Source organism: Neurospora tetraspora (genome assembly GCF_033439725.1).
Source record: "Neurospora tetraspora strain CBS 560.94 chromosome Unknown B0H65scaffold_7, whole genome shotgun sequence".
Classification (NCBI taxonomy): domain Eukaryota; kingdom Fungi; phylum Ascomycota; class Sordariomycetes; order Sordariales; family Sordariaceae; genus Neurospora; species Neurospora tetraspora.
The window spans coordinates 3,068,313-3,091,636 of record NW_026944389.1 but is presented as its reverse complement, the minus strand read 5'-3'; the positions used below and the strand labels follow the sequence as shown (position 1 = coordinate 3,091,636).

At 54.0% G+C, this 23,324-nt stretch overlaps 9 protein-coding genes across 9 annotated transcripts; 5 read left to right on the top strand and 4 right to left on the bottom strand.

Moving 5' to 3' along the window:
* Positions 1-535: 535 nt before the first annotated feature.
* On the bottom strand, positions 536-1,687 carry B0H65DRAFT_433298 (protein-tyrosine phosphatase-like protein; the record flags this gene model as incomplete). The annotated part of the gene is made up of 2 exons (XM_062825060.1): positions 536-1,189; positions 1,301-1,687. The coding sequence occupies 2 exons, from the start codon at positions 1,685-1,687 to the stop codon at positions 536-538; spliced, it is 1,041 nt and encodes a 346-aa protein (XP_062678836.1).
* A 1,054-nt stretch (positions 1,688-2,741) lies between these two features.
* B0H65DRAFT_301748 (Spo7-like protein-domain-containing protein) lies at positions 2,742-4,415 on the bottom strand. The gene has a single exon (XM_062823146.1). It carries the CDS (start codon positions 4,139-4,141, stop codon positions 2,795-2,797), a length of 1,347 nt encoding a protein of 448 aa, XP_062678835.1. The 5' UTR covers positions 4,142-4,415; the 3' UTR covers positions 2,742-2,794.
* Positions 4,416-5,593: 1,178 nt separating this feature from the next.
* Positions 5,594-8,164, top strand: B0H65DRAFT_500883 (Alpha/Beta hydrolase protein). Its single transcript, XM_062827835.1, has 2 exons — positions 5,594-6,264; positions 6,341-8,164. Exons 1-2 carry the CDS (start codon positions 5,947-5,949, stop codon positions 7,811-7,813), a joined length of 1,791 nt encoding a protein of 596 aa, XP_062678834.1. The 5' UTR covers positions 5,594-5,946; the 3' UTR covers positions 7,814-8,164.
* B0H65DRAFT_476627 (translocation protein) lies at positions 8,160-10,134 on the bottom strand. Its single transcript, XM_062827376.1, has 3 exons — positions 9,468-10,134; positions 8,832-9,403; positions 8,160-8,769 (listed from the first exon to the last, which is right to left on the bottom strand). Exons 1-3 carry the CDS (start codon positions 9,898-9,900, stop codon positions 8,557-8,559), a joined length of 1,218 nt encoding a protein of 405 aa, XP_062678833.1. The 5' UTR covers positions 9,901-10,134; the 3' UTR covers positions 8,160-8,556.
* A 652-nt stretch (positions 10,135-10,786) lies between these two features.
* Positions 10,787-11,766, top strand: B0H65DRAFT_301731 (uncharacterized protein). The gene is made up of 2 exons (XM_062823145.1): positions 10,787-10,970; positions 11,055-11,766. The coding sequence occupies exons 1-2, from the start codon at positions 10,905-10,907 to the stop codon at positions 11,643-11,645; spliced, it is 657 nt and encodes a 218-aa protein (XP_062678832.1). The 5' UTR covers positions 10,787-10,904; the 3' UTR covers positions 11,646-11,766.
* A 522-nt stretch (positions 11,767-12,288) lies between these two features.
* On the top strand, positions 12,289-14,644 carry B0H65DRAFT_301719 (uncharacterized protein). Its single transcript, XM_062823144.1, has 3 exons — positions 12,289-12,515; positions 12,568-13,395; positions 13,449-14,644. Exons 1-3 carry the CDS (start codon positions 12,422-12,424, stop codon positions 14,531-14,533), a joined length of 2,007 nt encoding a protein of 668 aa, XP_062678831.1. The 5' UTR covers positions 12,289-12,421; the 3' UTR covers positions 14,534-14,644.
* A 1,588-nt stretch (positions 14,645-16,232) lies between these two features.
* B0H65DRAFT_542187 (uncharacterized protein) lies at positions 16,233-17,679 on the bottom strand. The gene is made up of 2 exons (XM_062829201.1): positions 16,626-17,679; positions 16,233-16,536 (listed from the first exon to the last, which is right to left on the bottom strand). Exons 1-2 carry the CDS (start codon positions 17,394-17,396, stop codon positions 16,312-16,314), a joined length of 996 nt encoding a protein of 331 aa, XP_062678830.1. The 5' UTR covers positions 17,397-17,679; the 3' UTR covers positions 16,233-16,311.
* Positions 17,680-18,046: 367 nt separating this feature from the next.
* On the top strand, positions 18,047-20,709 carry B0H65DRAFT_476621 (S-adenosyl-L-methionine-dependent methyltransferase). Its single transcript, XM_062827375.1, has one exon. It carries the CDS (start codon positions 18,152-18,154, stop codon positions 20,246-20,248), a length of 2,097 nt encoding a protein of 698 aa, XP_062678829.1. The 5' UTR covers positions 18,047-18,151; the 3' UTR covers positions 20,249-20,709.
* Positions 20,692-23,141, top strand: B0H65DRAFT_542185 (ATP-NAD kinase-like domain-containing protein; the record flags this gene model as incomplete). The annotated part of the gene is made up of 2 exons (XM_062829200.1): positions 20,692-22,898; positions 23,072-23,141. The coding sequence occupies exons 1-2, from the start codon at positions 21,106-21,108 to the stop codon at positions 23,139-23,141; spliced, it is 1,863 nt and encodes a 620-aa protein (XP_062678828.1). The 5' UTR covers positions 20,692-21,105.
* Positions 23,142-23,324: the final 183 nt, after the last annotated feature.

Here is a 23,324-nt window from a genome sequence, read left to right as displayed (position 1 = left end):
TCATCCGATGTCTGACACTCCCACCGTGTTCCGTAATTTTAAGTGTTTCCATGGTTCAACAAGAGCAGCGTTGTTGTAAAATGGCAATGGAAGCATATGGGAGTTCCATTTCGAGGAGGAGGATGTGTTCGACAGCCTCGCTGGAAGCAACGAGGGACGATCACAATTGGAAAGCACTCTGATATGTGTTGAGACCTGGAAGTCGCATACTCCTATTGACATGGAAACTTCATAATATTGTATTAGCATGTATCACCTATGGTCCATCGACTTTTCCTCGACCCCTTACGCATCTTAATGAACGAAAACAAAAAATTGCATGGGTATGAAGGATAGTAACTACTATATCAACCCTTTAATGAGCAACGCAGAGAGCAACAAGGTAAAGGGGCAAATAACGTACTTTTTCTAGTACTACTTCTGTTCAACCCCTCTCTCTTTCGATATGCCATCTTCGGTCGACATCTCTCATCATCCGCTAGGTCGTTGATGGCACTTGAAGCCATAGACTAGCTTGACTTGCTTCCACCCTCGTTCAGTTGTTTCTGCGTCCCTCCACACGGGGCGGCCGCTCCACAAAGGGCGCAAAGTTTCTCCCTCGCGCTTGATGAGATGCCTCTTCGGACGAGCTGCTGGAGTTCTTGTATCTGTCCCACATCTCATCATCATCATCGTCATCATCAGAATAAAAACCCACAGCCGCCAACTGCCTCTTCAACTTGTTCATCCTCCTCTCATCCGCAGCAGCAGCAGCGTCCCTATCATTGGCCTCCTGATCCTGCCAACCCGTCCTCTTCGCCATCAAAATGTCCTCATAGTTCTTGAGATACCGCCTCGTATCATCATCCCACGCCACACAGAACCGTCTGTACAGCACAAACCTAAGCGCCTCGATCAGTCCCGCTCCCCAGACCTCAATCAAGTAAGCCACCACCACCGCTGCCGACCGATCATTCCCCGTCTCGCAACACACCAGCACTTTGCCCGTCTGGGAGCCAGAACTCCGCCTGTGTACTTGGACCAGGTGCCGAACAATCTTCTCGTTCAGCTTCGGAAACTCCCTGATCAGCTCTTGCAACCCACTAACCCCCACCGCCTCCACTTGGATCCCAAGCTCCTCGGTGACTTTTTTGGCTGCCGGTCCCAGCGTCGGAACGGTAGGCGGAACCCCCCCTTGCCCGTCCTTCTTCTGTTGTTGTTGTTGTTGTTGTTGTTGTTGTTGTTGTTGTTGTTGTTGTCCTCCCACAAGTCCAAGTCCTCCCATAAGTCCTGAAAGTCCAACAATCCGATCCCTCACCACCACCACCATCGTCACCTTTTCTTTCATCATAAACTCCCTATCCCGCACCACACTAAGCGGACCCAGGTAAAGCGAAGGGTCAATAACCTTCTGCGCCGACCGGCGGGCCGAGTACTCCCAGATGGAAGCCTGGTCGAGCGCTTCTTGCGGGCGCAGGCCGTGGGTGATTATCTGACTATAATCCGAGTCGAGATTGAACAGGGCAGGGTCGAGGTTGCGCGGCGAAGGGGTGATCACCACCGAGGTGCGGCCCATGGCGCGCGTGGCGGGGATGTCGACTGTGGGAGGGGAGGGCGGGCGGGTGTCGTAGGGGGCGGCGCGGGTTATGGACCCGGACTCGCGGATGAGGGACCCCGGGGAGGGGGTGTGAGGTGCGTTTTGTTGCATTTTGGGTTTTGAGAGGGGGGTTGTGTGGTTTGAGGTTGAGAGGGTGGTGGTGAGAGATGTCTTGTTTCTTGAAAGAGCTAGCTGTGAGCCGGTGGAAGATGTGGATGTGGTTTCTTGTCGTTGTTGGTTGAGATTTGGTGAGGCCTGGGTCAGCCGGTGATGTGCTGTCGACGAGGAGGACCTCGGCTCGCGAAGTGAGAAGGAATTAGTCTCGACTGGGAAGAAGTCGGTAAATTGCAGGCGAGGCTCAGAGATTAGTAGAAGTGTTGCCGAGCTCCGGTTTTTGCGAGTTGGTTCATATCTTGACGGGAAGAGATCTGGATAGATGGTCAACTTCCTGTGTTGATATGTAAAAGGTGGATCGTGGAGGTTGATGCCTGGAAAACCTAAAGTACCACTGTACTTGTACTAATAACGTGGCATGCGCTAGGCGGTCTTGGGCAAACGATACCTAGTGGGAAGAACAATGACAGGTGAAGGTTCTTCGGCCCGCGAGCGTTCTTGCATTCACTTGAGAATGATAGGACCTGGAAGCACTTTTCATCTCATTCTATTCACAAGTCTCGTGAAGGGAACCTGGAAAGGCAGTCGACGGCGAAAGTCAGACAAGATGAACCTGCATACCTTGGCTTGATCAGATGATTTCTTAGCAAACTACTGTGTGAATCACGCTGGCTTTTGTTAACAAACAAAGCCCAGACGCAGGGGACAATTAAAATGCAGGCGCAGGCACAATTGACCGCACTGTAGACCCTGCAGCTTGACCATCGGCCCAGGCCGCAGGTGCCCGCCACCCAGTGAAGCTTCAGCCCCTGAAAAATGAGAACCTTGAAGGTCTCCAAGCACCAGCGTACCCTGGGCTTGACCGTCACCTTATCATGATCACAGGAGTAAAGGGACGTTCAAGCAGTTGCAAACAGAAAGCCGACGTCGAGATGTGCCTGGTAGAACATCTATCTAACAATACTCCCACGCAAAATACACTCCACCATTACAGATAACATGGCCAGGCTGCATAATACACGTTGCGTCGTGATCCCGTCGTAAACTCTCAATGAACTTCGTCAAGTACTCAATAAGTATCCTCCGTCTACAAGTGCGCCTTATTCATGGGTTCGTGCCCTCCGGCTCCAGGCTGCTCTCCTTGGCCAGCGGCGACGGGTTCTCCGGCGTCACGGACCTGGATTCCACCCTCGGCCGCGTTTTCGTTGCCGAACCAGGAGGAGCCAGCGTCTTCTTTCTCCTGACCTTCTCCGGCGTGAGGCTGAAGGTTCCCTTTCTCGTCAGCCCGGGCTCATCATGCTCGCCCCTTGACGACGGTGTCGGTGTCGTGCTGCGCAAAGCACTTCCGTTCATGCTTCCCCTCCTCGTGCTGGTACTTCTAGTACGCCTGAGTTCACTCGACACGGCCGCGGCGCGAGGATGAAGTGCCTTTTCGGACACGGAGCTGCCGTGATGGTGATGGTGATGCTGAGTCTTTGCGGTCCGTCGCCAGGGAAGCCACCAGAACCAGCCGCCAGTCTGCTTGCGCAGCTTGCGATCGCGTTCCTTGAGCTTGGCCCTCAACAGCGCGCGCCGCTCGTTCTCCTTCTCCCAATACTCGCTTCTGTACAGCTCCCAGTTCTCTCTGAATGTGGGACTGAACGGCTTCGCCAGTAACAGCAGCTTAACGTAATCGTCTCCGGGGCTCAAATCCTCTTCGTGTCCTCCCTTTTCCATATCGTGACCCACGTTCACAACCGGCAACGTCGGGTGCCCATGCCCACTCAACCCCAACTCCCTGTCCACCTCCTTCAAGATAGCCGGCTCCACATAGTGATAGCTCGACGTCGCATTCGAGAACAAGCCGTACGTCAAGAACCAGCCGATGGTGCCCAGCGCCTCCTTCCACCAGGGTCTCTTCATCAGCACCACCTTGCAGTTGAACCCGCGCAGGCCGCGGTTGCTAACCGTCAGCCAGCGGCGGGGCCAGCGCACGCCGCGCTCCCAGATGCCCGTGGCCCAGACGAGCACGCCCGTCATGATGCCTCCCAGGAAACAGACCTTCTCGCCCGTCTCGACGACCCAGTACACACTGCCGCCGACGCCGCTGCCGTCCTCGCGCGGGGCTAAGAAAAGGGCGTACCCGAACCCGGCCGTCCACAGGCCCAGAAGGACCAAGAAAAAAGTGTGGTGGCGGCGGCGGGCGCGCAGCTCCAGGTATTGCGCCCGCAGCGAGGCTTCGAGGATGAGCAGGTTCAGGTAGATCATGGACGGCGACGAGGGCGTGTGGCTGAGCGGATCGCTGCTGGCGCCAGCGCCGCCATTATGGCTGCCCTTGGTGGGTGTCGAGGGCGCATTCGACGACGAGGCGATCGGGGTGGTGCCGCTGATGGCCCTGTTGAGGTTGTTGAGGTGAGGGAGGTCTTGGGGCATCGGCGCACCCTTGACGATGGAGTCGAGTGCGTCCGCCATGGTTGTGACCGTGTGTTCCCTGCTTTTTTATGTGGCCCGGACGGTAACTCGTCAGTCGGGGGAGCGCGAGGGATGCGCGCAGTGCTGGCTCGGTGTCCGAGGGAAAGGTTGGACGTCGGCCCGGCCGCGGAATCGGAGGAATAGGGTATTATTATCGGCAGTCGTCTAACCCAAAGTGTCACGGCAGCATGTCTGCCCAAAGCGGGTGGTCGGTGGTCGGACTTGTTCGATGTAGAGTCCAAAGCGGGAAGGGTTTTGCGCAATGCGCGTTCGGGTGTCCGCGGGAAGCCCCTGTCACTGTCACGGATGCGTAGAGGTAGCAATGCGCGGACTCGACCGGTGTCAGCCTTGTGCGACTCTTGGTGATGTTTGTTTGGTCTGAATAGAAAAGCTGTGATGCCTGTCGAGAATAGGATGAAATGGACCGTCTGGAATCTGTTGAGAAGAAGCTAGAATGGACAGGCTCTGACTAGTTGACCGCTACCTGGGGAATCCTTCCCTTCTTTCTAGGCGTGTTTTGGAAGGGACCGGACACTGCGTCACCGGTTTTCACAAGTCTAAGGGTTTTGTCTTGACCGCCTCAGACCACTGCACGCACGACTTATACCCTGATACTGATGTTAAAAGGGGCTTTAAAAGTTGTAATTGTTTATTTGGTTTACGCTGAACGCTTCCCGTCCTGAGAAGCCGAACCGCGAAGTATCTGGATGTTGGGGAGAAGGGATCCAAAGAAACCAGAAAAAAAGGGGATTCTAGTTTCTGCGCCGTTATGTCATTGCTGCAGGTCATCAAGATACTTCCAGGGTACCCTTTTTGACAAGCGAGAATAGCGCGATTCACGGTACTTGACGAGTACCTTCAAAGAAGTGGGGAATTACTGTTGTTGGGTTGGGCTTTTTGGCTCGCGACTTCACATTCTCACATGCAAGCAATGCAGCTTCTGGAGAGCACTCCTTTCCAAGTGGCCCGGGGAAAGGCAACCTGTCTTCGCAGCAATGGAAGCTGAGAACAAATGTCAAGAGCTGGCCAACTGAAAGCAACACTCTGGAAAGGTGTCAACAAACTTTGAGATGATATGCCGCAGCTACGGTTTTATCGCAACACCAGTTCCGGAGCCAGAAAAGTTGTTGAGACGTCATCGCCTCAGATCTGGGGCACTGAATCGAGACAAAGTGGGCTGGCCTGTGGAGGTTGAGGTGATCGGGGTGTCGGGCCCTGGGGACGCGCTAATTCCGAGGGAAAATGCGGGCAATTGCGGGCACTGGACCGCATCGGCCGCACTGGGCTTTTGGATTTTGAGGTTGGAAGGGAGATGGGAACACTAACAATGACAATGGATGAATCCATTGGAAGAATCAAAGACTGCGGGCAAATGGTCGCCAATAACAATTCCCATCCCCGGCTGCGATCCCAACGAATTGGGAAGCTGACGAAGGAACCTCCGGATCTTTTCAGCCTTCGTTGGGAGGCGGGAACTTTGCAACTGGCTGTGCTGGCCACAGCTTCTTCAACAAAACCTCATATGGGCTGGTCAGGTGGGTGGCCAAGTGAGCGGTCTGTTTCGCCCGCGGATTCGTGTTCGTCCAGATCTGTAATTGGTGCCATCGAGATCCCTATGTTAGTGCTCAGTATGAAGTCACTACCAAAAACACTATCTAAACCGGCTAGGCCATGCTTAACGCCGATTCACCGATGGTCCACTTACAAGATCGTTGGCTTGAACATACAATAATAAATGTGTCAGCATCCTTCCAACTAACAAGGGGGCATCCGTCCGACGCGCAAACCTCCCTGCTGCCTTGAGGATGCTCAAGACATATCCTACAGCCATTTCACTTCCTAAAAAATTGAAGCTCGCCTCCGCCATTGGGCGCTTCAACTCGACCACATCCACCTCCTCTCCCGATCCGACTTATACACAATCTGGCTATCGCCGAAGTCGATATCAACAAAGACCAGCCAGCACCACAACCACCACTTCCTCGACCATGTCTGCTTCCGACACCACTCTTCCTCCTCCCTCGTCGCGGGCAACGCAGACAAAGGCTGAGAAGGACTCAAAGTCTCGCGGCGCCGGCTCTGCCTTCTTTCCTCTTGGTTACAAGGAAGCCGCACAGCAATGGGTAGGTATTCCCTATGCCACATTACTTCTACAACTGCGAGACAGAACGTTTCTTTCTAACACAACACTCGCCACAGTGGTCCAGCGTAACCCCCCGCCAAGCAGAGCGCAACGTCCTCTGCTTCATCCCCTACCTCCGCGAAGCCACCGCCGACAACGCCTCAACAGCCTCCCAACTATCTGACCTCGCCAACGCCGACCCCTTCGGCCACCGAGTATGGCGCCAAACCATGGTCCCCCTCTCTGGCAAGGACCGAGCCCTGAACGAATTCTCGATCGAGCGAGTCGGCGAACAAGCCGACGACACTCTCGTCATGCTACACGGCTACGGCGCTGGCCTCGGCTTCTTCTACAAGAACTACGAGCCGCTCAGCCGCGTGCCCGGCTGGAAGCTCTACTCGCTCGACATGTTGGGCATGGGCAACTCGGCGCGCCCACCGTTCAAGATCCACGCCAAGGACCAACAGGGAAAGATCCGCGAGGCCGAGGCATGGTTCATTGATGCGTTGGAGGAGTGGCGGCAAGCCCGCAAGATCGAGCGCTTTACGCTCATGGGCCATTCATTGGGGGGCTACCTCGCCGTTTCGTACGCGCTGAAATATCCCGGTCGTCTCAACAAGCTGATCCTCGCCTCGCCTGCGGGTATCCCCGAGGATCCGTGGGCCGTCAACGCCGCGATGCCGGAACCGGAGGAGTCCGCGTATGGGAATGAGTTCACGCAGGATCAGGAGAGTATCGTCAACCGCGAAACGCCCGAGGGCGGCGCCAATACGGCGTTCATCCAGGCTGATCCCAAGGATAAGAAAGCCGTTGCTTCGTCGATCAAATCCAACTCTTCTTCATCCGCCAACAAAACCAACAACAACAACGGAACCAACACCAAAAAAGACACAGCCCCACCCCGCCGTCCCATCCCCGGCTGGGTCTCCTGGCTCTGGGACGCCAACGTCTCCCCCTTCTCCATCGTGCGCATGACCGGTCCCCTGGGCCCCCGCTTCGTCTCCGGCTGGACCTCTCGCCGGTTTAACCACCTCCCTCCCGACGAGAAGGAAGTCCTACACACATACTCCTACTCGCTCTTCCGCCAAAAGGGATCGGGCGAGTACGTCCTCCCTTACCTCCTCGCCCCCGGCGCGTTTGCTCGGTCCCCCGTAATCAACCGCATCCAGGAGGTTGGTCGGCAAATAATTGCCCAGTCATCTTCTGTTGGAGAAGTACAAAAACCGCTTAGAGAAGCAGGGTTCCCCATAGTCTTCCTCTACGGCGAAAACGACTGGATGGATGTTGCCGGCGGTTACGCGGCCGAAGAGAAAATCAGAAAAAGGGTGGAGCAGGCTTTGACTGACCAGACCCGAACGGAAGAAGAGAGGAAGAGGGAGAATGGGAGTGCGAAAGTGGTGGTTATCAGGAGGGCGGGACATCATTTGTATATTGATAATCCGGAGGAGTTTAATGAGGTTGTACGCAAAGAAATGGAGGAGACGAAGGAGTGGGGGCGGAGGATGAGGAAGGAAGGGGTTTTGCCGCCTCTGCCGCCGGTTGAGAACTAGGTCAGGTCAGATGAGTTAGGCTGAGGGGGTGGTGATGGTGATGATGGCTTTTTGCCTGGGCTTGGCTTAGACGGCGGCGTTTTTGGGTTTCTTTTGTCTACCCACTTTGCCCCTCTGGATGTATTTATATAGCGGCGTTGGGGGATTTTGGTATGGTCAGCCGGTATGATGCGCGGATATAGGGCATTGAAGGAGTTTTCGGGAGGGAGGGGAGCAAAGGCGTGAAGATAGAACTTCCTGTAGAGAGGTTACAAGAGCCCATGGGATATGGTTTAGTTATGGAAGTTAATGGATAGAAGTCTCAAGTTGTAGACCACAATCTCGATGATATATATAAATATTCATGGTATATATGTTTGAGCTTCGGCATGGTGCGGCACTGCACGGGCATTTCATTGTTGAACCACTCAGAGGATTGTTTGAACCAGCTATCATTTTTTACGTGTCTTCAGTGAAGCTGCTCTCTACTGGCTTTTACCCCCCAAAAAACACCATTGATAATAAAACAACGCCAATCAAATTAACTATCCCACGCATTCGCTTAAACGGGGTTCTCCCCTCGCCACATTACGCTGCCGTATCCTCCAAGGACTAGGAGAGCCTGGGGTTAACTAACCATCACGACGGCATTCGCGTTTGGCCCCCGTGGCACATGTTTTGCCGAATGTCACGAGTTTGAGACGAAAGGCCTCCCCTCCCCCTTTGGAAGATTCCACAGCAGCTACCTGACCAAGTAACAGTCCCTACTCATCGTCCGCAAGCTCCTCCACCTTCGGGGCAGCATAGTTTCGCTGTGCTGCCGCTGTAGGTGTAGCAGTAGCAACTTGAGTGTCGGTAGCCGTGGTCACAGCAGTAGCCGGAGCAGGTTGGCCGGTAGTAGCGGCAAACGTAGCATTGGCCTTGGCACTTCCAGCCGGGGTCTTGGACTTGCTCTTCTTCTTTTTCTTGGGGTTGGGCTGTTTGTTGTTCACAATTGTCAGTTAAGCACTTTTGAGCGCAACAGAGAAGAAAAACTCACATCATGCCAAGCCCAGACAGGCTTGAAGCTCTCCACGACACTGACGTCCTCCCACAGGTTCGGGAACAGCCAGAATCCTGGCGATAGCACAAAGTACGTGATGCAGAACAGAATAACGCGGAAGATGGCCATGGCAAAGAACAGACCCAAGAACATGAGGAAACCCCAGCTGAGGTAGTAGACGCCCTGGCGCATCTTGAGAGGCCACAGAGGGTACAGCACCACGGCAAAGATAACGAGCAGTGCGAGCGCCGCGTAGACCTTGCGCATGACCTGGCTGCCCTCCCACAGCCACACGTAGTACAGGTCGTCGGCGGCGTCCTGTTGCGGCTCGATCCGCACCGTCCACAGACCCTTGACGCGCTTGCCGCCGCCGTGCGGCTTCTTGGTGGGCGCGTGGTCGTGGCCCTCGTGCGGGTCGATCTTGGTGACGCGCAGAGCAAGCATGGACATGGGCAGCAGCTTGAAGGTGTTCTCGAGGGACGCGCGGTCGGTGATCTCGGGGAGGGCGGGGTTCTTCTTGCGAGCCTTCTCGTAGGCGGGGGACTGGAGAGCACGGAGGGCACGTTTGACTGGTGAGATATCAGGTTAGCAATTTGGATACTCGGGGGTCTCAATGATGTCGCATATGCTCACCTCTAAACATGTCCTTGCGTTCGCCATTGAGGATGACGGTACGGGGCTTGAGCTCCTGGCTGCGGAGGAACTTGGCGAGAGCGATGGCTTCGGGCTTGGGAGGGCCGGGAACAATGGGCCGAGCTTGGCCGGCTGGAGGGCCTTGCTGATGCTGGTGCTGGTGTTGGTGCTGGTGGCCATCTTCCTGGGGTGGTGCTCCTCCTTGTTGCTGTTGCTGTTGTTGCATCTGTTGTTGCATCTGCATTTGTCTCATCATCATCTGCTGATGCTGTCTCTTGAGCTGCTCAACAAACTCGGGAACGGTCATGCCAGCCTTCTCGGCATCAATGGCAAGCTGTCTCTGGATCGCCTGGATTTGCTCGGGCGAGGGCATCTGGCCAGGAGGCGGCATGGGCATTTGCCCTGGGCCCGGTTGAGGAGGACCCTGTTCCATATCTGTCTCTTCCGACGATTGCGATGTCGTGGCGGAAGGAGGTGACGGTTGTGGTGTTCCGGGAGGGTCGAGGTTCAGCAATTCCCGTCCTTGCTGCAGCGATTTTTGGTGTGTGGTGGTTGATAGAAAGATGCCGTTCCATGCACTAAAAGGATGACGGAACTAGTAGTAGACCCCCATTCAAAGCTGCGATCTGTACTTTACACGTCCCGACCGCCAGAACCAGGCCTATTGCGGCAGCTGTGAGCGCTAGGCCCGTGGCCCTTGCTTTGAGATCCGTGGCCATGGCCCAATGACATGCAGGCCAAGACTGTACAAAGCATATCCCACGCTTAACCCTGGCTCGGGTCTTTGTCTACTCCTGCAGCGCTTCATCAGTGAGATTGCCGGCTATAACCCTGAGAAGGATCGAGCCTCACGGAAACTGAAAGGTGGTGATTTACCAGCCACAACTGGGAACCTCATGAGGTGGCTTGGACGGTAAGTAATCCATCATCAATTAAACTCGGATTCATGATGCAACCTTCTCCAAGTTCCATCACACATCTCATTAAACTGACGCGCTTCAACGAGGACCAATGATCTCTCTTCGAAGAATAATTCCGCTGATGTCGGCGTCGGGAAGCTTGTATCATTCTTGTCTCATGAGTATCGCAATCTGCTTGCCTTGCTCGGTTCGAGTTGCCTTTCTTTTCGCTTCCAAGTCGTCTGCTGCACCATATCCTCTCTGAGGTCACGGTTTCTTCCAGCACATCTTCGCACCGCATATTGTGTCTTTGCACAGCAGCGACATTACCCGTCTGTGCTTCGCAATCCGCGCATCTCGGCGCTTAACCCAACAACTGATCTCATTCATATTTGCACGATCAAAATCACCATGTCAACATTGGCCACTCTCCATGCTCCCCACTCCAAAAGCGAGGTGAGAATTGACGTTGGAGGCTTGGACGCTGGTGGTTTGTTCGCCCCTCGGCCCCGCCGTTTCCGCAGCACACGAAGAAAGTATGACGATAACAACACTGGAAGGAAGCAGAGAGGGGAACAGACGAACGGAAAATTCACCCAACCTCGTGGGTTGCCTCTCCGGTGAAATAAGCCAATCCATTATTTGCATTCGCTGATGGAGAAACGCCCTACCCGTGTGGTGCCACCAGTCCCTTGCATCTGGACGAGCACCTCTGCTCCTATCATTTTCGTGTCGACGAGACGGACACACAATGGACGCCCAAGGGTCTGGGGACTGCCCTTTTTTGAAACACGGCCATTCTAGCGCCGTAAGCAACTCCCAAGGACCGACGGCATCCATGGGTTCGTATACGCACACGACTTGTTTATCACGACAACAGGTATGGCAGAGGGCCAGAGCTGCACCCAGAGATCGGATCCTAGCAAATCCACCAAGATCGCGGGAGCCTCAGAAGGACCCCAGTCCACCGCGTCTCTTTGGAGATCACTGCAAGTTAGCCGGCCGCGGGGCTGTTTCGCCTTGCCAGACCCCTGTTGGTACCTCTTCCTTTTTTGGATCATGTTTCACCAACAAGTGGCTTTCGTCTCTTCCTCTGGCTTTCTTCTGCTGCTTGTTTTGGGTCCTGTTTGTCTCTAAACGATGGGCCGGATCTAACATGGTCATGTCCCCATCCCACCAACGCCAAGTCGTTGTTCTCCCTCCAACCCTCAGTCTTGACCAAGTGGAATACGGAGTGACCTCTCGGAAAATTCTGTGGCAATGCCGTCACAAGTGGTGAATGGTATCCAAGAAACATCTGAGACACTGCTTTTGGGTGCGGTAGCTTTGGAGGCACGCCACTGGTGGGCGAGCCCTCATGGTGTGTAGCCTGAAGTAGCGCCGCCATCCGCTACATCATCAGGACCCCAGTTCTGTAAGCGCCAACTGGTTGGGCGAGGAAACACCCAACAGCCTATCACATCGTGTCTTGCTGCAACTGAACCGTCAGCGCCTCCCCTACTCCCAAGCCATCAACTAAAGATGGCACGCTGTAATTTTCCTCATCTCAGCCAAGTGGAAGTATTCCGGCTGCTAGCCACGAGCCAGCTTCTCCAAGGATGTATGTCTGGGTGTGTGGGTAGTGACAACAATGCCAGCAAAGGCACCTCGACCACCGCAGTGCATCATGGAGCATTAGTGTGGTACGGGATGGATGGGTGGTCCATATGCCATCTTCCCCGGGCCACTGCGTGTACATACATATGCGGTTGCTGTATGCCACACACTCACTTCCACTCAATTCTGTGATAAAGATGAGATACTCCGCCGTTCGCGCCCGAGCTCTCTCACTGTTCCCTTTCTCCCCCTTCTGCACCGTTATGCTGCTGCCCTAGCTTGTTGTTTTCTTTCCTTTGTTCTCGTTTCTCGGGTCCCTGGTCGCTGGTCGTCGGTCTCTTCACTTACCATTTTTGATGCTTCGATGGCCTAAACTCCCTCTCGACATCGTCCTACTCTTTTATTTTAACCGCCATCCTTCATTATCGTAATCTTCACCCACGCTACTAGATAGTAGCAATGAGCACGCTGGGCAGCATGCTTTCAGACACCTGCGCCTTATGGATGCGTTCCATGAACTCATGTTTTGGACGGGGGGATAAGTCCAGCTTACGTATGTCAACATATCAAAACCATATATCAAACTTTACTGACCTTTGCCTTAGACTCTGAAAAACCCATCGTCATCTCGAGGGATCAGCAGCCTCCATTCATTCCGCCTCTGTATGCCGATCTAGTCTTCTCAAATGAAAGGCCATTAGAACAGACACTTGAGGGTCAGAGGGGAAGGTCGAGGTCTATCAAAGGGGCTAGGTCCTCGCGTGGCGGTTCCGTCTCTAGATCTAGGGCAAGGTGGTTGTCGAGATCATCATCTCGCCCACGACAACGGCCGCAAATATCAGCCCCCACGAACTTTCGTCATGTACATTCCGAGTCGGCTTTTCACTTCCCTAGTCCTGATGACCACCTTTCACAACAATGCCTACTACCGCAGCCACAGCCACAACTACAACAACAGGAACAGCAGCAGCAGCAGCAACCGAGAAGGTCAAGGCCGCCATCTTTTCACCCCCTCGAGCTGAGCGTTCGAGCCTCGCCATTACTACCTCACTTTGTCGCCGACGAGAATGAGACCACAAGCCGTATCACCCCTCCACCGCCAGCACATATTGTCGAGAACAGCAACATCACGCAGTGGGACATTAGCAGTGCAACCATGGGTCCCAATGATGTGGATTATCCCACCTCGTTTCATCTTACACGTCGTGCAGTTGGACAGGTCCAACAATCGTCGACCAATAGCCAGTTCCCACCAGGAATTCCGCCAAAGTCCAGAGCCCGAGCTTACACCGCGCCCAGCACCGAGATCATGTTGGAAAGGATAGCAAGTGCGATGCTCGAGAAGGAGAAGTTGCAGGCTGAGATCGACGAGCTTGTTGAGCGGCAAAGTGTATATAAGGGCAGCAGGCCCGGCACTCCTGTCGGTTACAGTGGTATGACATAATGTTGCCCCAATAACTGCTTGATTTGCTAACAGACTATACAGCGAGTGAGTCAATGCCCATGTTCGATGTTCCCGCTATTCCAGCTGCTGCACCATCCTTCGCCGAACGTGTCAGCTACGACGAGCGTAGACCGAAAACTGCGCCCTCGAGCAGTCAACCCCAGGGGCCCGGGATGTTCTCAGCTATGAATGGTGGAAGTGCTACACCGGACGGAACTACACTTGCTTTGGCGGCGGCAGCGTTCAACTCCCACCCACCCATGATCAACTTCGCCCACCACTGGTACGGCCAACACGGATTTGACCAAGCAGCGAATGGAGACCGGGAATCGTCTCCCACCTCAACCGTAAAAGCAAACGAGTCCCGCAGCCGAACCTCCAGGCCCGCCCCGCCGCAAAGAATCATCACCTCAGAATTCGATCGCCCCCTCGCTCCTCCGCTCCCGCTCGTTCTCCGCCCACCCCTCCGAAAGAAGAAGTCCTTCTCCCGCGTCTCCAACTGGCTCTTCCCGGGCGGTGGTGGCTCTACAGTTTCCGACCACTCCAGCAGCAGTCCCACTGACACATACCACAGCCACAGCAAACGACAGGACAGCATAAGCAAGGATTCAATCACCAATGTTCCGAGGCCGATTAAGGAAAACGAGGGGTATTATCAGTGCTTTTCTCCGTCGCAGGGCAACCAATACCAACAAGCTCAGCAGCAGCAGGACAACAAGCATAATAACAACAACCACAGCGACACAGTATCCACATCCTCCCTCTCCTCATGGCGATCCGAAGAAGAAGAAGTGCCCACCACCACTTGGTCGCTAGGCAGCAGTCCAGTGCGCCAGACGCCCGGGCAAACGCCTAAGCAGACTCCGGTGTTGAGCGCTGATGAGGCTAGTTTTGCTGTGTCTGCTGCTTTTGGTGCACAGTCTACTGCACCAACAATCAAAGTTCAAGGGGGAGGGGAAGGAGCAGTTAATGGCAGCAGTTTTAGGGGTGCAGGTGCAGGTGCTGGTGAAGGTGAAAGAGAAGGAGCGACAGAAGGAGATACCGGGACATGTGTAACGATTACGGGACTAAAGATACCCGAGCATAGGAATGGACACCGGCCGCAGAGCGTGGGTGTCGCATTTTGAGTGCGAATAACGAAACAAACCGCTTTCCCGTTCTTCATCCTTACTGGTATTTTTTTTATTTTTTTGGATGCATCATTACATTATCTTTTTCACGCTTGGCGGTCCGCTGATCACGGGTATTCAGCTGTTGTACCATCTTGATGATGGGATACCAAACCAGCTGACTGGTAACGACGGGCTTTATCTTTCTTGGAAGATGAGGAGGTACTCTGTTTAATTCACTATTCGACATTTTGGCGCAGTGGAGAGGAGCACGGTCTGTTCGATCTGGATCTGGCACTTGGGCGACGATGGCGTACTTCCTGGTATCCATGACCGGACGGACGGACGGATGGACCGACGATCATCGGTATCAAAGGGGAGTTACCACAATGGAGAGGCTGCTGGGAAGGCGAATGGAAAATGGAAATGGGAAAGGCATTCCGGTCGATGGGCATTGGAATCGGGCGGGACGGGACGCGTCGGGGCGGATATAGTGCTTACGTCTGGCTTCATCTTCTGATCTTCTGAAGCCCGGTATATACAAAACGGAAGTAAGAAGGAGTTTTGGGGGGGGGGCCGGGGTCGGAAGGAGAGGTGTAACAATAACAACACACAGCCGACACCGTGACCGTATATTAGGGGCAGGGCTCCTTATCTTGCGTTTCGTCGGTCAGGCTGTTGGTAATTGACATGATAGAGAGGGATGGTTGGACGGACGCAACAAGGGCAAAAAAAGGGAAAAGGGTTCCCAACAGAACATCATGGAAACCGGGCTTGGAAACTGGGATTTGGAGGCAACAAACGGCCCCCTTTTTGTCTATTGCATTTATGATACCAACCGACCGACCGATGCTTAGAAAATACCTACCTACCTACGTACAACAACCACACATTCTTATATGATGTGGATAATACCATTCATTCTTTTGACTACATTTTCAGCAACAATCGTGAATCTAGTTAGCATCAACTGTATGTATTTCAACATGGGAACATGATTTGCAAGAGGCATGTCGCCAACCCAAGTACATATTATACGAACAGTGCAGCATATCGCGACACGGCGGCAGGCCTACCTACCTAAGTAGGCGTTGAACGCCACTGTGGTTGCAGTCGGCCAGGAGGGGGTCGTTTTGGGAATAAGGTGGTGGTTGATTACAAGTAAGCGCACAGCGCACCTTCCCAGCGTCTCTGCAGATGAACGCATCCATCCACCCACCTCCTCCATCCATCCCATCCAGCCTTGTTTGCGGTGATGCCTCTGAATGACCCTGCCTACCTGCCTGCGTACGTTCAACAGCAACCTCCCAAGTTTGAAGGAAGGAACGGTTTAGGCGGACTTTGGGGGGTGGGATGAGATGAGATGGAAGGAGCGGCTGACGGAGGGTGGGAGAGGTAGTGAAGTTCAGGACTAGCCTTCCCACGAAGGGATGATCTTATCATTGACTTGGAAGCAGAAGATATGCCATATACGTAGCTGAGTGTTCGCTATTGGCAAAATTATCCGTCGTAAGAGGGTTGTACCACGAGTGTTTCCATACCAACTTCCATGTCCACCTCATATAGGCATTATTACCTCCTGTCCACCAGAAAATGGGGCCCCATGAACGTTCATACTTGACCAGATGACCAACTCAAAAGAAGAGAACCACAATACGTAATAACACTTGACTGCTCAAACAGCCTTCCACCATGTTTCTCAACAGCCCAACCCCCCCTAAAACATGTTCTCACAACCCATCCATGCAGATTCACGAGCCGGTTAAAAACACTAAAGTGTCGAGACTCTACAGGCTTCACTCTCTCTCCGCAGCTTCCTGCTCGTGCTTTACAAGAAGGTGGATGGTCGGATCCGGGCAGATCAGCTGCGGTTTGTCCCTGCTGGCGGCAGACGACGACGTATACGCATCAGGCATGTTGGCCCACACGGTAGCCTTGGCCGTGTGAAACCGCGAGAAGCAATTTTTGAGGACATCATCCACTCCTTGACCGACTTCGACAATGCCCGTGTCGAGGAGTTCCTGTTTTTCCACAACACGCCGGCTGATTAGCACTCACCAACATGACGGATCTCAAAATGACTTGACCGGGTTGGACGGAAGAAACAAACCTTAAGATGATCCGCCACCTGCTCAAACTCAATCTTGTTCATCCTCAGCCGGTCCGGAAGCCCACTATTATGCATGAGCGCCAACAGCCCAGCAACTGTGGTGTTTATAGCCGCCAAGATCGTGATTGGCGTCCCGGTACCGACGCCCTCACTACCTCCCCATGCCCCCAGAGCCGTCAAGACCGCTCCTAGCACGATCTGCAGGATCATCAAGAACCATCGCATGATGCTGAAGATGTGGTACGAGTACATGTACCGGGTTCGTTGGTAGATGACATCCCGGTAAAGGCCCTCGGGCATGCCGCGAGGCGGCCAGTACCAGCAGGTGGGGTGGACAACGGTGTTGGACTCGCAAGAAGGGTCCGCGATGCCACCGATACTGTGAGCGATGCGGGCCCATTCCGAGGGTGTCAAGAAACGGAGCTTGGGATGGATTGAGGTGCGGAAGGGGGTAGATATGGGGCTAGGAGGGCTTGAGGCGGAGGGCTGTTGTCCATTTTTGTTGGCGACAAAGGTACTGGTGTTTCCCGTGTTGTTCATATGGGGAGCTGTAGAGGTTGAGAATGGACGGCTGGGAGGTCGATTTGGGTTGGACGGAGCACGGTTTCCATGGTTGGTGTTCACACCGGCATTGGTGGTTGGGATGGGGATGTTGGACGGCCGGTCGGACTTGTAGATGATGCTCTCGACGCCGAAGGCTTCGGACTCGGGGGACTGGGGCGGAATCTGAGGGATGTTGGAGTCACGGCTGTTGTACTTGGGGCTGGCCATTGTGGCAGTTCTTCTGGCAGACGAAAAGATTGGCGATAACCTGTTTGGGCGATTTGGCAAAATGGAGTATCTGGCACTCCGACTCCAAGATACCAAAAAGGTACACCAACAAGAACGATGAATAACGAAGCAGCTTGTGTTTCACAGAGAGGACTGAACATTCAGTAAGTGAGGAGAGAGAAATGGAAGAAGTTGGCCCATGACCAGAAATAATTGATCACGAGAAGGGCCTTCACTCGAAGAACAGCCTTGGGAGGGAAGGAGCGACCCATCTTGGGCAGGCTGCAACCACGATACGCAAGGAAGGAAAGAGACAGCAATGAAATGCAGTATGCAGGCGGGAGATGAGAGCACTTGCCCTCTCGAAGAAACAATCGTAGATGTGATAGGCGAAGGGTCATCTACTTTTTGGCCAGTGTCTCTTGGTCCAGCGAATGTCCATATAAGTTGAAGCTATTCACAAGATCCATGTCCCTTGGCTTGTTTACTTTTGGAAGAAAAAGGAAGGAGGAAAAAGGGGGAGGGGCCTTGAACACCAGGGGTACGTTGCACTTGTACTCTCACCGCCCGAGGGCAGAACTCCAACTCTTGGCACAAGTGGGTCCAAACTGTTTTCTGCCATTCACTGTTCTCCACAAAAATGTTGTTTCGCGGAGTGATCAACGAGGGTCGTGACTGCCTTCTGATTCTCTTTACTCTCAATCAATTTGCGCCTCGACTGATCAAGTCGTCAACACGCGCCTGCGCCCTTCTATATGCGCGCCCTTTTTGCTGCCACATCTTTCCGGCGCATATTTACACGCTTGATCAGACCAGCCCACCAAAAGGTCCTTCCCCTCACTAACTTCCGCGCAATGGCTTCCGAAGCCAAGGACATTACGGCGCCGCCCGCCGACAAGCAGATCATCGCCCACGAGGGCAAGCGCTACGTCACAGTCAAAGAAGGCCTCGCCCACATTCTCGTTCCAGAACCGTCCGAAGAGGACAAGGAGAACCTCAGGCCCGACCAGGCTGTCCGACAGGTCTTCTACAATCCCATCCAGCAGTACAACAGAGACTTGACCGTCCTTGCCATCAAGGCCTACGGCAAGGAAGCGGTCCAACAGAAGCAAGCCAGCCACTCCAAGCTTGAGAAGATCATCGAGAAGAAGAGGAAGCGACAGGCACAGAAGCAGGACCAGCAACCGAACAAGGCCCAAAAGGGGGCAGACGGCGAGAAGGCGACCACCGAACCCGCGACTGATGCTACGACAGAACAAGAGACCGACGTTCCCGTCGACAAGGGCGACGAACAGGCTACGAACGGGGAAGCCAAAAAGGGAAAGCAGCCACCATTTACCGTCCTCGATGCGCTATCAGCCAGTGGCCTTCGTGCCCTGAGGTATGCCCACGAAATCCCGTTCCTCACCTCAGTAACGGCGAACGATCTCCTCGCGACCGCTGTCGAATCGATCAAGCTCAACGTGAAGCACAACCGCCTCGAAGACAAGGTCAACGTTTGCCACGACGATGCGTTGGCCCACATGTACACCCTGATTGCGAAGGAGCTTCGCGCCAAGGATCCCAAGGGCAAGCCCACCATGAGCGAAAAGTACGACGTTGTCGATCTCGATCCCTACGGCACCGCTGCTCCCTTCCTGGATGCCGCCGTTCAGTCTGTCCGCGATGATGGAGGTCTGCTCTGCGTTACCTGCACTGATTCCGGTGTGTGGGCCTCCAACGGATACCCAGAGAAGTGCTACTCCTTGTATGGCGGCGTCCCTGTCAAGGCGTGGTTCTCCCACGAAGTCGGCATTAGACTTGTTCTCTACTCGATCCAAACGGCAGCTGCGAAATACGGTCTCACCATCGAGCCACTGCTCTCCCTGTCCATCGACTTTTACATTCGAGTCTTCGTCCGCGTCAAGAAATCTCCCGCTGCTGTCAAGTTCCAGGGCGGCAAGAACATGATGGTGTACAACTGCGATAGCGGCTGCGGAGCTTGGTCAACACAGCTCCTGATGAGAAACAAGCCTTCGCCGAACAAGAAGGGCTCCGGCGTCTTCTACAAGCACACATTTGCTCAAGGACCTTCGGTTGATAAGGGCTGTGAGCACTGCGGTTCCACAATGCACATGGCTGGTCCGATGTATGGTGGCCGCATCCACTCACCCGATTTCATCAAGCGTGTCCTCGGCGAACTTGAAGAGGCGCCCACGGATGTTTACGGAACGACGCTGAGGATAAGGGGTATGCTGCAGACGGCACTTGAGGAGATTTTGTTGACCCCCGAGGAACAAGAGGCCGAGAAGGCCAAGGAGGAGGCAATCAAGGCCGGAAAGAAGCCGGATCCCGCCTTCAAGGAGGCCGAGCTCGCGGCTATTGATCCCTACCCATTCTACTTCCACCCTGCTACCATTTCCGGCATCCTCAAATGCTCATGCCCACCAGAGGCACCCCTCAAGGGCGCGCTGCGCGGTCTCGGTTACCGGGTTACAAGGAGTCATTGCAAGCCGGGTAGCATCAAGACAGATGCACCATGGTCTATTATTTGGCATGTGTTCAGGGAGTGGATTCGTCAGAAGGCACCCGTGAAGGAGGATAACATCAAGCCTGGTACGCCTGGATACAGGCTGCTGCGACTCGGTGAGAAGAAGAAGCAGGAGGAGCAAGCAGAAGGTGCCGAGGCTCCCAAGGAACAGCAGAGTGAACAAGCGGAGGGAGAGACGATGCCCGAGGTGGTATTTGATGAGCAGCTTGGCCGGGACGACAAGACTATCAAATTAGTCAGGTACCAGGCAAACCCAAGAGAGAACTGGGGTCCTCTGAACAGGGCAGTAGGAAAAGTGCCGTCTCACCACCGCAAGGATTGATGATCTTGAGATATGAGCGTCCATATTTAGAGGTTTGGCATCAGGAGCGAGCTCCCTTTCCCAGGTGATGCGAGAAGGATGCTGGAATCCGAGGATAAAGCGATCCGACAGCCAGTAAGAAGTCTGGTTCGGTAGGCAGCAATCAATTAATGAGATGCAATCCTAACAACAATCCAAAGCTCGAACCTAGGCTTAAAAGCCAGGCACCTGTGTTGTTGTGCGATTAACTCCGATCATCGCGCCGTAATATGGGTCGGGGAATGATGCCGAGTGGGTGACCCACTCCGTAACGCATGTCAGCATCCCTTTTTGGGTCGGCACCGTTCTGCCCGCGGATGGTGTGAACCGGGGGTGATAATAACGCAATTCGGCGGCTGAGTTTGTACATACAAGGCAGTGGGTAATATGATAAGATGGATTTGGTGTAACTATACGTGCTTGATAGCGAGCAATGAATGCGCATCTCTTCTGCGTGTGTTTCTCCGTGTTTTGTTAAGGCGGCTGCTGATCTGAACCTCCACACCTGGAGCTATCCTGCTATCATCGTCATTGACTTGCACTCTTTGTTCTTCCTCTTCTCTCTTGCTTGGTCGAGATGCCGTCCTGGCTCAAAAACATTGTCTCACTTGGTCGTCGACGAAAGGGCTCCACCACTGTCACAAAACAAGATCAGAGCCACAGTCAATCCGATTTCAAATCCTCTTCTCCTTTAAAGGCGTCCTTTTCAAACGGACAAAAAGTCAACGCCCGAAAGTCACCCGGATGAAAGAGTTGGTGAACGGAAGAAAGGACAACCGCAGGAAACTTTACCCCGCAACACCAAGGATAGCGAGGAACAACCCCGCGATACCGTCAACATGACCGCCGCCGCCACCACCGTCGTATTTCCCACGCCAATGACCGACAAGGCATCTTCAACCTCCACCTCAGCACCAGACCACATCCATCTCAGTCAAAGGACCGGAGACCTCATCCAAACATCCGCTCACAATGACATCGGGGATATTGAGAACGCAGGAAGCGCCATAAATCCCAACCAAATCATCTTCATCCTCAACAGTGAAACCGGCGGTTATCGCATTTACTCACTCCTCCAAGAGGAGCCATCGCCTGCCGCCGCCAAGTCTTCCGACGAGAGCGCCGCTGACGACGGCGAGAAGGCCAAGAAGGCCAAGGTCATCAACGGAAAAGCCGGTGGTGAGGAAAGAGCGACGAAATCATCGCCCTTCAAGCTCTCCGTCACATATGCGCGAAACTTGCCGGAAGAATTGACGCGGGAGTTCCTGGTTGAGAAGGCACCAGAGCACTTGGCTGGGGTCGATGAGTTGCATGTGATTGTCTCGACACGGTCGGGGTTGGGGCTGGCGGCGGGGTTCTATGAGGGTGTTTTGAAGCCGCTGTTGGAGGAGGGGCTTGGGTTTGAGGGTGTTGGTGATGTGGTTGGTGAGGCTTACGACAATGAGAAGGAGGAGGAGAGAAAGGCCGAGCCCAGTAAGAGAGAGGACAAAAGAACATATCAAATCACCGTGACCAAAAGCGCAGACACAGTCAAGGATTTCGCACGGGGACTGGTGTCATCATCATCTTCTTCTCAAGGGAAACAACAACCAAGCAGGACACTCATCCTCCTGTCCGGCGACGGCGGCATCATTGACCTACTCAACGGTCTCGACCATCCTGGCCATGGTCACCACACTTCCAGTCAGCAGCCCGACGTCGTCTCTTCTTCACCACCGTCACCATCACCAACCCCAACCCTCGCCACCCTCCCCCTAGGCACCGGCAACGCCCTCTTCCACTCCCTCCACAAGCCACTTTACACACCAGACGGTCCATCACCACTAGTCCTCGGCCTCCGCACCCTCTTCAAGCGCGGCGTCTCAGCTCCTCTCCCGACTTTCCGCGCCGAGTTCTCACCGGGAGCCAAGTTAATCTCCGGTCAGCCGGAATTTCTTCCCAATGATGAAAATGAGCCCAAGGATAACCTCTTGTTCGACGTCACCAGCACCAGCACCAGCACCAGCACCAGCACCAGCACCGAAAACAAAGAGGCGAACGCACGACGAAGAAGACCAGAAATCACCCACCTCCTAGGCGCCATCGTCTTCTCCTACGGCTTCCACGCCTCTTTGGTGTACGAATCCGACACGCCCGCCTACCGCGTGCACGGCGACAAGCGGTTTGGCATGGCGGCTGGGGAGTTATTGAAGGTGTCGCATTTGTATGATGCCGAGGTTTTTATTCGTCGTTCTTCTACTTCTTCCTCCTCCTCCTCTTCCCTTTCCTCTTCCCTTTCCTCCTCCTCAGCAACAGCAGGAGCAGCAGCAGCAGGGAACAACAACAACTGGAAATTGATACCAAAGGATTCCCACTCAACCTACATCCTCCTCACCCTCGTGTCCAACCTCGAAAAAACATTTTGTATCTCTCCCGCTTCGAGGCCGTTGGATGGGCAGTTAAGATTGGTGCATTTTGGCTTTGGCGAAGGCGAAGCCAACGCTGAAGTCAGAGGGAAACAAACGATGGATATCATGATGGCCGCCTACCGAGACGGGTCCCACATACACGACCCCGAGGAAAAGTTCAAGGGGGTGGTAGAATACGAAGAAGTGGAGGAGATCAAAGTGGTGATTAACGAGATGGATGAGAGGTGGAGGAAAGTTTGTGTGGATGGGACTATTGTGGAAGTTGAGAGGGGGGGATGGGTTTCTGTCAGGAGGGAGGAGGGGGGAGGGAAAGAGAGGTTGAGGGTTTTGGTTGATGAGGGGGTTGTGGTTGGGAGGGGGTGAGTGATGGGTAGTTGACAAGGGAATCTGGATATAGACTTGGATGGTGGGATCTTGACGGAAGGATAGTTAAAGATGGAGTAAATCTGAGCGAGCAAGTTATTTAGGCGTATTTATGGTTTAACACAGTCTTGGTACCAGAAGTCAATGCGTAGTGAGATATGGACGTCCAGCAGCAAGGGTGTCGTGCAAAGAATGAAACAAGTTCTGGTATCTTTACGGAGCAAGCTACAACAATGCCAACCACGCCTTGTTCGTCCCTATGAACCAAGCCTACCCATCAAAGCAAC

Bases quoted from the DNA above. Each gene is read 5' to 3' on its own strand.
- B0H65DRAFT_301748 (XM_062823146.1), bottom strand. From the start codon at position 4,141: ATGGCGGACGCACTCGACTCCATCGTCAAGGGTGCGCCGATGCCCCAA.
- B0H65DRAFT_476627 (XM_062827376.1), bottom strand. From the start codon at position 9,900: ATGGAACAGGGTCCTCCTCAACCGGGCCCAGGGCAAATGCCCATGCCG. The intron at 9,404-9,467 runs GTGAGCATATGC...ATATCTCACCAG, and splicing joins ACGCAAGGACATGTTTAGAG to TCAAACGTGCCCTCCGTGCT. The intron at 8,770-8,831 runs GTGAGTTTTTCT...AACAACAAACAG, and splicing joins CTGTCTGGGCTTGGCATGAT to CCCAACCCCAAGAAAAAGAA.
- B0H65DRAFT_542187 (XM_062829201.1), bottom strand. From the start codon at position 17,396: ATGGCCAGCCCCAAGTACAACAGCCGTGACTCCAACATCCCTCAGATT. The intron at 16,537-16,625 runs GTTTGTTTCTTC...GTGGAAAAACAG, and splicing joins AGGTGGCGGATCATCTTAAG to GAACTCCTCGACACGGGCAT.
- B0H65DRAFT_301731 (XM_062823145.1), top strand. From the start codon at position 10,905: ATGACGATAACAACACTGGAAGGAAGCAGAGAGGGGAACAGACGAACG. The intron at 10,971-11,054 runs GTGGGTTGCCTC...TGGTGCCACCAG, and splicing joins CGGAAAATTCACCCAACCTC to TCCCTTGCATCTGGACGAGC.
- B0H65DRAFT_301719 (XM_062823144.1), top strand. From the start codon at position 12,422: ATGAGCACGCTGGGCAGCATGCTTTCAGACACCTGCGCCTTATGGATG. The intron at 12,516-12,567 runs GTATGTCAACAT...CCTTTGCCTTAG, and splicing joins GGGGGATAAGTCCAGCTTAC to ACTCTGAAAAACCCATCGTC. The intron at 13,396-13,448 runs GTATGACATAAT...CAGACTATACAG, and splicing joins CACTCCTGTCGGTTACAGTG to CGAGTGAGTCAATGCCCATG.
- B0H65DRAFT_476621 (XM_062827375.1), top strand. From the start codon at position 18,152: ATGCGCGCCCTTTTTGCTGCCACATCTTTCCGGCGCATATTTACACGC.
- B0H65DRAFT_500883 (XM_062827835.1), top strand. From the start codon at position 5,947: ATGCTCAAGACATATCCTACAGCCATTTCACTTCCTAAAAAATTGAAG. The intron at 6,265-6,340 runs GTAGGTATTCCC...CACTCGCCACAG, and splicing joins AGGAAGCCGCACAGCAATGG to TGGTCCAGCGTAACCCCCCG.